Consider the following 12500-nt stretch of genomic DNA (forward strand, 5'->3'; position numbering starts at 1 on the left):
AGCTTGTGATTGGTCAGACTGACTGAGGGCAAACAGAAGACGATAATTGGAGCTACACAGCTTCAGTGTCCTCCATGTTTCCTTCACTAAAGACCTTGTATCCCCTTAATAAGGCAGATGGAGCATCATCACTGATCTACATCTATGTTAATCTGCACCTCACCATATGAACATGCAGTCAAAGTGTGTGTGTATGTGTGTGTGTGTGTGTGTGTGTGTATGTGTGTGTGTGTGTGTGTATGTGTATGTGTGTGTGTGTATGTGTGTGTGTGTGTGTATGTGTGTGTGTGTGTGTTTGTGTGTGTGTGTGTGTGTGTGTGTGTGTGTGTGTATGTGTATGTGTATGTGTGTGTGTGTGTGTGTGTGTGTACCTGTGCCGGGTCGACGTCGTTCAGCATGACGATGGACGTACAGTGGTAGTCGAGGACCAGACGCCAGAAGTCCTTCACTGTGTTTGGCAAAGGATGCTGGGTAACAATGAAGGCCGACGGCTGCTTGTAACTCTGTAACACACACACACACACACACACACACACACACACACACACAGTTGCTTATTGGTGTAATGGTGCAATGTTCAGTAACAGTCTAAACCGGTTTAACCGGACAGATGTGACACTTCCATGTTGTTCTGTTCCACCACGTAAAAGACCAATCGGAAAATAGATGTTGGACGAATGGACAAACTTTAGTGGACGGTGTCTGTGACGTATTCTAGCCAATCAAAGAACAGAAGAAAGAGCGCAGGGAGCAAACAGAGCAGAGAAACACTTTCTATTGGAGGACAGCTTCAGCTTCCTGGAGGCTCTTTACTTTGTGGCATGTCTGAGGAAAACACACAGCACCTTCTGATTTTATTGTTCTTCACGTTTGGTTGAAGACCTGCACATGTATGTCAGGCAAAGGGACTGAAAATCAGATTTTCATTCAGAAAGTCTTCACTAGTTCTGTCTGAGGTGTGATTTAAGTTCAAAAAGGTTCAACTGCTTCAGTCCTCCGTGCACACCAAACTTAGTTGTGGAGTTCCACAAGCTTCTGTGCTTGGACCAGTTCCATTCAGCTCATATATGACTGATGTGAACTAACACAGTGAGCACATGGACTCCATGCTGCCTGTTGGCACAAAGCCTCATGGGAACTGTAGTTGTCCCCCACAGGACAGACAAAATGTTTGACAGTGACTCCAGTGTTGCGTGTGCGTCACATACGTCCATCAGCGCGGCGTTGATGTAGTTGGAGCTCTCTCCGTCGATGGTGATGAGGAACGGCAGGCAGCGGTCCGGAGGCAACACGTCCATGCAGCGGTTCTTCTCGTGGTTTCTAGGCAACAGAGCGATGCTGCAGTCCTCCACCCGCAAGGTGGGTGTCACCATGTTCAGGGTCTGAGCACACCAACACACACACACACACACGCACACACACACACACAAGAAGTGAAATGGTTAATTAACGGTTAACAAACATTAATGAAACATAATGACAACACTCACCCTGAACTCCTCTTTGATCTGACTCGAGTTCGTCTGAGGATCCAATCGGTTCATCTCGTAATAAACCGACCGCAGCTGATTGGCCGGAATGGCAGTGTCACCGCAGAGACACGCCTCCAAGATGGCGTCATGGATGAAGACGTACTGCTCCTGGAAACAGAGACGATGTAAACACTGAGTGTGTGTGTGTGTGTGTGTGTGTGTGTGTGTGTGTGTGTACCTCAGTTTGGACCATGTTAACCCTTCGTGCTCTCAGCTCTCGGACACAGTTGTAGATGTCGACCACGCCCTCCCTCTCCGCCATGTCTAACATGATGTCAATCACTATGAAACAACCTGTACGCCCCGCCCCCGCACTGTCTCACACACACACACACACACACACACACACACACACACACACAGGTGTTCTCAGGTCATGAACATAGTTTCATATGGCTGATGACATTGCTGATCAGTGTTAAGGTGTGTGTACCTGCAGTGGACGACAGTGGGGCCGGCAGTGGGCGGAGTCTTTGCCTTGACGCGGCGGATGAAGCCGAGCAGGCCGGTGGCGTGAAGCGGCACGCCGTGATCAGGCCAACCGGTGAAGTGAAACTGACGGATCTCCCTGATCTCTGCCACGCCCCTCTGTCACATGACAGGAAGTGTGTGTTACTGTGTGTGTGTGTTACTCTGTTACACTGTGTTACTGTGTGTGTGTGTCTGTTACACTGTGTTACTGTGTGTGTGTGTCAGTTACACTGTGTTACTGTGTGTGTGTGTGTCTGTTACACTGTGTTACTGTGTTACTGTGTGTGTGTGTGTGTGTGTGTGTGTGTCGTACCTTCTCCACAGCAAAGGTCCGGATCACGTACTCTGACAGCAGTTGAGTCTCGATCAGCGTCACCTTCATGTCGCCGTAGATTTCTGTGTCGTCTGGCCAGTACTTACAACACTTCACCTGCGCGCACACACACACACACACACACACACACACACACACACACACCATCATTAATTAAACAGTACAAAAGCAGCTCATATTAAAATCTCATTAGAGGCTCCGCCTCCGCTCCCCTTCATTAACAGCTAATTACTGCTGAGCTAATCACACTGTCGCCACGGCAACCAACGACGTGAACTGTGGGGAGGGGACAAATCAGGCTAAAGTGTGTGTGTGTGTGTGTGTGTGTGTGTGTGTGTGTGACAGAGAACGACACAGGGAGATAATCAGCCTGATCTATCCCAGAATCCCCCTCTGCGGCTCTCCTGGATCCCTGGTGCTTTCTGGGTAATGAGAGCTGGGCCAGGGAGCCTGCCTCCAGGTGTGTGTGTGTGTGTGTGTGTGTGTGTGTGTGTGTGTGTGATCTCAAGTTAAATCCTTCAATTTTAGGAGGAAATGGAGCGGTGTGTGTGTGATCATCTCATCACAAACGACTGAATTCTGTTTGAAACACATGTGTGTGTGTGTGTGTGTGTGTGTGTGTGTGTGTGTGTGTGTGTGTGTGTGTGTGTGTGTGTGTGTGTGTGTGCGTGTGTGTGCGTGTGTGTGTGTGCGTGCGTGTGTGTGTGTTCAGATTAAACGCGTCAACAAAAACGTACGTTAATGTGTGCTTCAGTTACACACACGTAAAATCAGATATGCTCTCTGAGTATTATATATAATATCAGTACTATATAAACACACTCCAGCTGTGGTTACATACGTATGTAAACTTGTGTTTCATGTTCTCGAGTCACATGTTTTACATGCACATGTGTAAAACTACATATGTATAAATATAGGAACTCATGAGTTGAATATTTGTTATATTCACATATATTTAGGAATATTAGATCAATGTAATACATACGCTCTCTCAGTGAAGTATACACATTACACACACACGTCTATGACACGGGAAATGGAGTCCCTAACTTCATCTGTGAGGACAAAAAACAACCAGATGGCCACAAACAGTGTGTGTGTGTGTGTGTGTGTGTGTGTGTGGACTCACCCGCCCCACCTCCACCAGGTTGGTTACCATGACGATGGCAGCGGTGTTCTCCTGCCAAATCATCCGCCAGAAATCGTAAACTGTCTCCTGCATGGGACCTGAAGCAGACACACACACACACACACACACACACACACAAACATAAATACACACACAAACATAAATACACACACACACACACACACAGTGTAAACTTCATATTACAGAGAATCATCAGCCGACATCAGAGCTGTACATGAATTATAATGACTCTTTTAATTAATTCAAATTGGGCGCACGTACACACACACACACACACACACACACACACACGGAAAAAAATGTTTTTAATCACTGTTGACAGTCTGTGTTTTGACGAGCTAATTAGTTCATGCTAACCCATTTCTGTCCTCAAGTGTTTTACAGCAAGAACCTGCACACAGGTGTGTGTGTGTGTGTGTGTGTGTGTGTGTGTGTGTGTGTGGACAGCTACTACAGAAGTAGCTAAGCTAGCCTGTGCTAAGATATGCTCATGTGGAGCCCACACATGTGATGACTGTGTGTGTTTCAGTTCTTACCTTGGGTAGCGATGTAGTGATTAGGTCTGTGGTAACCCTGAGGGAAGCAAACAGGACAGGAAATGGTTAAAGTCTTGTGACAGACACGTCCTCACAGTACAGACACGTCCTCACAGTAACGACACGTCCTCACAGTACAGACACGTCCTCACAGTAACGACACGTCCTCACATTACAGACACATCCTCACAGTACAACACGTCCTCACAGTACAGACACGTCCTCACAGTAACGACACGTCCTCACAGTACAGACACATCCTCACAGTAACGACACGTCCTCACAGTACAAACACGTCCTCACTGTACAGACACGTCCTCACTGTACAGACACATCCTCACAGTAACGACACGTCCTCACAGTACAGACACGTCCTCACAGTACAGACATGTCCTCACTGTACAGACACGTCCTCACAGTACAGACACGTCCTCACAGTAACGACACGTCCTCACAGTAACGGCACGTCCTCACAGTAACGACACGTCCTCACAGTACAGACACGTCCTCACAGTACAACACGTCCTCACATTACAGACACGTCCTCACAGTATAGACACATCCTCACAGTACAGACACGTCCTCACAGTACAGACACGCCCTTACAGTACAGACACGTCCTCAAAGTAACGACACGTCCTCACAGTACAGACATGTCCTCACACACACTGACTTTCCTCTGTACGTTTGTTTACAGAGTCAACACCAACCGACACTGACTCATGACGACTGTCGTCATGGAAACAGAAACAGAGTTGACCAGGACGTTTAAGATCGACCTTAAAGAAACTCTGTGTGTGTGTGTGTGAGACTTACGTCGACGTAGTTGGCGTTGATGTAGTCGGAGCCACTCTCTCCGTCCTGAGGCTGGAGACGCACACGCGAATGATCATCTAGCGCGCACACACACACACACACACACACACACACATTAATTGGTCTGCTTGTTGTTGTGGTGACGCTGAACATAATCACCTCTAATTATCGTCTGCTGAATAAAGAATGGAATAATTAATCAAGAAACACTTCATTGAATTCATTAAACAAACTGAATGTGTGTTTGTTTTTCAGATGTTATTCATGTTCAAATATAATATAATATTACATAATATAATATAACATAATGTAGTATAACGTAATGTAATATAATATAATGTAATGTAATATAATGTAATATTATATAGTGTAATATAATATAATGTAAAGTAATATAATGTAATATGATATTATGTAATATAATATATTAGGGAAAAAAATAAAATTATTCAACAATAAAAACAGTAAATATATAATAATAATAACAATTATAATGCTGATAGTTTCTCATCATTTCGTTGAAAAACTTCATCTAATACTTTAAAACATGATATGACTGTTTCAGCTTGAAATGTATTCAAAATTCTTATTAACATATATACTGTATATATATACTCTATATATATTACATATATACAGTATAAATCAGGTATAGAAACATTAATGTTCAATATTAATAAATCTAACTATGATGATAATCTGCTCACAGCCACACTATAACATGTTTACATTCTGATTATACATCATGAATAAATAAAAGACATATATACACACACACACACATATATATGGTGGTGGAGGAGGTGTAGGTGTGTGTACGTACAGGCGATGATGTTGCCGTAGCGATTCTTCAGGCGGTTTTCATCTTTTTTGGCTGAATCCCACGGAGCAGACTGACCTTCAAAGAAACCCTGAGACATAAAACACACGTGAAATGTTAGATTATATAGATGTGTAATGTTAGATTATATAGATGTGTAACGTTAGATTATATCGATGTGTAATGTTAGATTGTATAGATGTGTAACGTTAGATTATATCGATGTGTAATGTTAGATTATATAGATGTGTAACATTAGATTATATCAATGTGTAATGTTAGATTATATCGATGTATAGCGTTAGATTATATAGATGTGTAACGTTAGATTATATAATGTGTAATGTTAGATTATATAGATGTGTAACCTTAGATTATATAGATGTGTAATGTTAGATTATATAGATGTGTAACGTTAGATTATATAGATGTGTAATGTTAGATTATATAGATGTATAGCGTTATATTATATAGATGTGTAATGTTAGATTATATCGATGTATAGCGTTAGATTATATATATGTGTAGCGTTAGATTATATAGATGTATAGCGTTAGATTATATTGATGTATAGCGTTATATTATATAGATGTGTAATGTTAGATTATATCGATGTATAGTGTTAGATTATACAGATGTATCGCGTTAGATTATACAGATGCATAGCATTAGATTATATCGATGTGTAATGTTAGATTATATTGATGTATAGCGTTATATTATATAGATGTGTCATGTTAGATTATATAGATGTATAGCGTTAGATTATACAGATGTATAGCGTTAGATTATATTGATGTGTAATTTAAGAGTATATCGATGTATAGCGTTAGATTATATAGATGTGTAACCTTAGATTATATAGATGTGTAATGTTAGATTATATAGATGTGTAACGTTAAATTATATAGATGTGTAATGTTAGATTATATAGATGTATAGCGTTATATTATATAGATGTGTATATAGATGTGTAATGTTAGATTATATAGATGTGTAATATTAGATTATATAGATGTGTAATGTTAGATTATATAGATGTGTATATAGATGTGTAATGTTAGATTATATAGATGTGTAATATTAGATTATATAGATGTGTAGTAAATGACCTCTTAAGTAATGCAAAGGGTGTGTTTGATTTCGTGTTCTGTGTGTGTGTGTGTGTCTCTAACATCACAGACATTCATGTTACACACTGACAGACAGCTGATGATGATGATGATGATGATGATGATGATGATGGTGATCTACACTAAATCAACTTGTGCTAACATGCTAATTAGCCTGTGATTAGCTAACGTAGCCTCGAACGTCAGTGCATGAAAACAGGTTACGGCTAACATACTAGCTGTTACGTAGAAATTAATTGTTGCAGTCCAAAAGGACCCACAAAGGTCCAGACCCAGTGTCAGCATCCTTAAACCTCGTCAATGAATCAGGCTTTAAAACAGCACTGATCCAAACAGACTGATGGACGTGGACGGGAACACATGAAGCTCAGACTCAGTTTGTCTCCCGTCTGTCCGGGCCGTTCAAATCTAAGCTAGTGGACACAGTTATAGTGCTAGTGTGTGTGTGTGTGTGTGTGTCTGTGTGTGTGTGTGTTAGCATCTAGTGTCTATCTAATCTGATTAACAAGCAGACATGATGATAAGAATCTGAAAACCAAGCAGGTGTCTTACCTCGTTAAGCTGTCCAATCAGATTAATTAGTAAAGGGGAAGCATGGAGGGAGATAACAATCATCAGCTACTCGTTAATCATCATCATCATCATTAGAAGAAGAAGAGATCAATAACTGACAGGAAGTCAAACCACAAGGAAGAATGGGACTTCATCGAGGTCCCAACCATCTTCCAGAGATCAGAACCACACATGATGTAATGTTTCCATGACGACCAGGTCTTAACAAGTCTTAACGTTATGTCAGTAGAAACTTGTGACATCACAACACACATGAAGTCAGTCTGACACAAGTAAGTATGAATAAATGATGAATGTTTGACAGGTGATGTCAGGTGTTTGGCAGCCAATCAGATCACTGCATTTGTCCTGATGAAAAGTGATTTATAAATAAAGTGTGAATCATTTTTACATTCTGTATTTATTCACGTTATTTGTTTTAATATTGAAAACTCAAGTCTCCATACATGTGAATTAAACATTATTAAACTTAAATAATCTGACATAACTTCTGTTGACCCACACTGACCTGTGATCAGGTGACCCACTCTGACCTGTGATCAGCTGAACGGTGTCTCTGTCATTCGTACGTCTGTTCTCACACTATGTAACTTTGGGCTCCGGGTCGGGAGAAGTACGTAACGCTTTACGGCTTTAAGTCACACAGCAGCAACTATTTCACTGATTCTGGTGAAACTGGATCATATTTTATGGAGGAAATGTTTTCTGGTTTTCCCTCTGATGTCCTCCGGCTGCTCCGCCTCAACTCTCTGTGATTTACAGAGTTTATGATGGACAGTGAAGTAAACTGCTGACAGCTGTAGCTGCTGTTAGCTCATGTTAGCTCAGTCTGTTAGCTGCTGTTAGCTCATGTTAGCTCAGTCTGTTAGCTGTTGTTAGCTCATGTTAGCTCAGTTTCTTAAGGTTTTCAGGCCCAGCAGCCTCTATGGACATGATGGCAGAGGAGAAGAGAGTGAAGAGGACGCTGACGGAGGAAGCTAAGAAGAGAAAAGGAGAGAGTGAGCGAGCAAGAAGCCGCCGGACAAGAGTAAATGTGGGACTGACTTTTAGTGGTTGGTGAGAGCTTGGTGAAATAAAAGGCTGAAAGACAGACGCCGAGCTGGGCTGACTGCTGCTGGACTAGGCAGTGATATCAGCTGCTGCTGGGGACCTGGATGATCTTGATTTGGTTTGATCAGAAGTAATGTAACCAGAACAAATACTCGAGTACAGCTGAACATAGTTACACAGTGGGATTAAACCAGATGTTTAGTTTAAAGGATAATCTGACAAACACCCAAGCAGAGATCAGCTGTTCTGTTTGGAATCGTCATTTAATGGATGGAGAGTGAGACAGAAACACTGAAGAACTCCTCACTGCTAACTTTCTGCAAATGGAGAGTGAAAATACTCAGAGTGTGTGTGTGTGTGTGTGTGTACTCAGTATGTATAATGGATTAGCCCTGAGGGCAGCCCGCTAGCAGGCAACCAGACCTGAACACACACACACACACACACACACACACACACTCCCTGTTTTGGCCCATTAGCTGGAGGGAAGATCTATAATGTATGTCCATGTGTATGTGTGTGTGTGTGTGTTCAGGTAAGTAACATCCATTAGTAAGTTTCTCTACTGATATAAATGGGTAAACATGTGGAGTGAGCGCACACACACACACACACACACACACACACACTTTTATGCTCTTCTTGAACATCACAGGTGTGTTCAATGTCCTGATGATGATTGGTTGTTTTGACATTTAACTTTTAGGGAAACCTGACATCAGGCAGTTAGCTGTAGTTTTGATGTTTGCGTGATGTTTGTGTGTTGTTTGCGTGTTGTTTGTGTGATGTTTGTGTGTTGTTTGCGGGATGTTTGCATGTTGTTTGTGTGTTGTTTGTGTGATGTTTGTGTGATGTTTGTGTGTTGTTTGCGTGATGTTTGCATGTTGTTTGCGTGTTGTTTGTGTGATGTTTGCGTGTTGTTTGCGTGATGTTTGCATGTTGTTTGCGTGTTGTTTGTGTGATGTTTGTGTGTTGTTTGTGTGATGTTTGTATGTTGTTTGTGTGATGTTTGCATGTTGTTTGCATGATGTTTGTATGTTGTTTGTGTGTTGTTTGCAGGATGTTTGTGTGATGTTTGTATGATGTTTGCATGTTGTTTGCGTGATGTTTGTGTTATGTTTGCATGTTGTTTGCGTGATGTTTGCATGATGTTTGTGTGATGTTTGCATGATGTTTGCATGTTGTTTGCATGTTGTTTGCGTGATGTTTGCATGTTGTTTGTGTGTTGTTTGCATGTTGTTTGCGTGATGTTTGTGTGATGTTTGTGTGTTGTTTGTGGGATGTTTGTATGATGTTTGCATGTTGTTTGTGTGATGTTTGCATGATGTTTGCATGTTGTTTGTATGATGTTTGCGTGTTGTTTGTGTGATGTTTGTGTGATGTTTGTATGATGTTTGCATGTTGTTTGCATGAAGTTTGTGTGATGTTTGCATGATGTTTGCATGTTGTTTGCATGAAGTTTGTGTGATGTTTGCATGTTGTTTGCGTGATGTTTGTATGTTGTTTGCGTGATGTTTGTGTGATGTTTGTGTGTTGTTTGTGGGATGTTTGTGTGTTGTTTGTGGGATGTTTGTGTGATGTTTGTATGATGTTTGCATGTTGTTTGCATGTTGTTTGTGTGATGTTTGCATGTTGTTTGCGTGATGTTTGTGTGATGTTTGCATGTTGTTTGCGTGATGTTTGTGTGTTGTTTGTGTGTTGTTTGTGTGATGTTTGTGTGTTGTTTGTGTGATGTTTGTGTGATGTTTGCATGTTGTTTGCGTGATGTTTGTGTGTTGTTTGTGTGATGTTTGCATGTTGTTTGCGTGATGTTTGCGGGTGCTTCCTCCTCACCTCGTACTCCTCCTTGAAGCCGTAACCTTCGGCACATTTCATCTGGGTGATGTGCTGCAGGAGGTCGGCCACTCGGATGGCCGGGTGCAGCTGACCCGTCTGGTAGGGCAGCGCCTCGCGCTCCGACTCTCGCTGCTTAAAGTGGGACTGGACCAGGCTGCTGGTTTCACTGGTCATAGTGTGGCTGTCATCTGCAGGGAACAGACAGAACACAACAGATGGGTCACATTCAGGCTGGAGTCAACAGACAGCTGGACAGACACATGTGATGTGATGTATGTTCATGACGGATGACGTAGACCGGACCAGAGTGACCCAGGTCAGGATCCAGACTGGTTTACATTGAAACACACCAAATCTAGTCTGGTTCAAACAGATTATGAAATCCAGAATTAACTGTAGCTGCTGTTAGCAAATGTTAGCTACTGTTAGCTCAGTTTGTTAGCTGCTGTTAGCTCAGTTTGTTAGCCAGGAGTGTTAGTGTTTGTAGCTGCAGGATGTCACAACACAACACATGACTACTTCCTGTGCAGACAGGAAGTTAAAAGACAAAATGTCAAAATGAAGCTCAGCTCTCATCCACAGATACAATGTTGTTACCACGACAACACACATGAATGGCAGACACATCACGTGACATCAGGTCACATGACTGAAGAGAGGATGGTGATTGGGTGTCGTTTCTTTTCACACTGCGATCGTAACCATTGATCACTAATCAGAACTAGTGAATGCTGGACCTCACTGGACCAGATCCAGTACAGCATGGTTTGAGTACTGGCCCAGATGTGGTCCAGGTTCTGGGAGCTGCAGTGTGAAAAGAGCACAGAGTTCAGAGTCCTGGAACAGACAAATCTCTGGTTCTGGATCTGGTCCAGGACCCTGACAGGAACATTTCAACAAAGACTCGGCGGACAAACCTTCCTCTACACTCTCTACCTCTGTTCTTATTGGCTAGCCTGGGGGCTGACTGACCAATCAGAAACTCTCTATCCCAAACAGCCCAACCAATCGTGGCGAGGAAATGGGCAATGTGATGGAGGTGGTGGTTTGCGATTGGACAGAGGAGGATGGGTGAGATGACCACGACAACAAAAACGGCAACCAATCAGAGAAAAACAGATGGGTGGAGCTGAGACCTGATTGGTTCGAGGTGAAATGGTGGGAGGGGTTGAGGATTGTGATGTCACATTTTCACAAAGGGGTGAAAATGAGGCATGGCCAGGCTAACTGATGACATCACAGCGGGTGGTGGGAGTGGCTCCAAGCGCAGTGGTGACAGACACCCCCCCAACATGAGTCCCGCCCACTTAGCCCCAAATGTAACCACTTACCATTAATGGGCACTTTAACAGAGAAAGAGAAGAAGAAGAGAGACAGGGTGTAAGCAACAATTTAGCTTTAGCCTTCTGCTAACATACAGCTAGCTCCTAGTACTGTAGTTCTACATGTAACAGCTGAGCTAACCTGGCTAACGTCAGACGCCCTGGCCTGTAAACCAATTAGCTAGCCTGAGGAGAGAGTTAGCTTCAAATTAGCCTAGCAGCACATTTAGCGCTTCAGCAGTTAGCATCACAGTTTAGCCTCAACTGGCAACGAGACGTGTGCGGAAAAACAACGACCGCTCCACAAGCTCATCGTCAAACTCCAACTTCCACCAATAGCTTTAGCTTAACCACATGATAAAGTAGCTAACCGCTAATTAACTGCTGCTAACTGAATCTGACGTTAGCATGCTAACAGAACCGGGCTCAGCAGCCAGACCGGACCGGACCAGTTCGAGCACAGCCTCTGAGACCAACAGGGAGTAACGTGACAGCACCGAGGTGATCAGCAGTGAAGCGCTAACTGTGGTTAGCTCGGTCAGCCATGTAGCTAACTGAACTGACTCAGCCCGGGATGCCAGGATCCAAACCCGACTGCTGTGTTCACTGTTAGACTGGACACTGCCGGTTCAGAGGTTCTGCTGCTGTGTTCACTGTTAGACTGGACACTGCTGGTTCAGAGGTTCTGCTGCTGTGTTCACTGTTAGACTGGACTCTGCTGGTTCAGAGGTTCTGTTCGGTCCGGCTGTGCTCACTGGAAGGTAGCTGACAGCGCTAGCTGCTATGCATCGCAGTGGGGATGTAACGCCACTCACTATTGGCTGCTGTAAATGCCAATCAACATCCACATCCCTCCCTTTTTTAAAGGAAATAAACTGAACTTCCTGTTTCATGAACTTCGCAGTACGACAGTTTATATTTTTT

The 12500-nt window shown here is 43.0% G+C and overlaps 1 protein-coding gene across 10 annotated transcripts in view; it reads right to left on the minus strand.

Annotated features, from left to right (window-relative positions):
* The window catches only part of LOC104934961 (receptor-type tyrosine-protein phosphatase mu), an 81702-nt gene that overhangs the window by 7442 nt on the left and 61760 nt on the right, over positions 1-12500 (minus strand). For 3 of the 10 annotated variants that reach the window (XM_027281372.1, XM_027281376.1, XM_019258799.2), the window contains 13 exons: positions 11586-11597; positions 10252-10442; positions 7348-7356; positions 5666-5753; positions 4843-4919; positions 4027-4063; positions 3470-3567; positions 2317-2433; positions 1966-2120; positions 1711-1846; positions 1491-1640; positions 1209-1382; positions 372-503 (listed from right to left, as the gene is read on the minus strand). In XM_027281372.1, coding sequence (XP_027137173.1) covers positions 372-503; positions 1209-1382; positions 1491-1640; positions 1711-1846; positions 1966-2120; positions 2317-2433; positions 3470-3567; positions 4027-4063; positions 4843-4919; positions 5666-5753; positions 7348-7356; positions 10252-10442; positions 11586-11597 — 1376 coding nt within the window. The remainder of the gene's footprint in view (positions 1-371; positions 504-1208; positions 1383-1490; positions 1641-1710; positions 1847-1965; positions 2121-2316; positions 2434-3469; positions 3568-4026; positions 4064-4842; positions 4920-5665; positions 5754-7347; positions 7357-10251; positions 10443-11585; positions 11598-12500) is intronic. The other 7 variants (XM_027281373.1, XM_027281377.1, XM_019258801.2 and 4 more) reach the window with 3 other exon arrangements.

This window comes from Larimichthys crocea, chromosome VIII, assembly GCF_000972845.2.
Source record: "Larimichthys crocea isolate SSNF chromosome VIII, L_crocea_2.0, whole genome shotgun sequence".
NCBI lineage: Eukaryota > Metazoa > Chordata > Actinopteri > Sciaenidae > Larimichthys > Larimichthys crocea.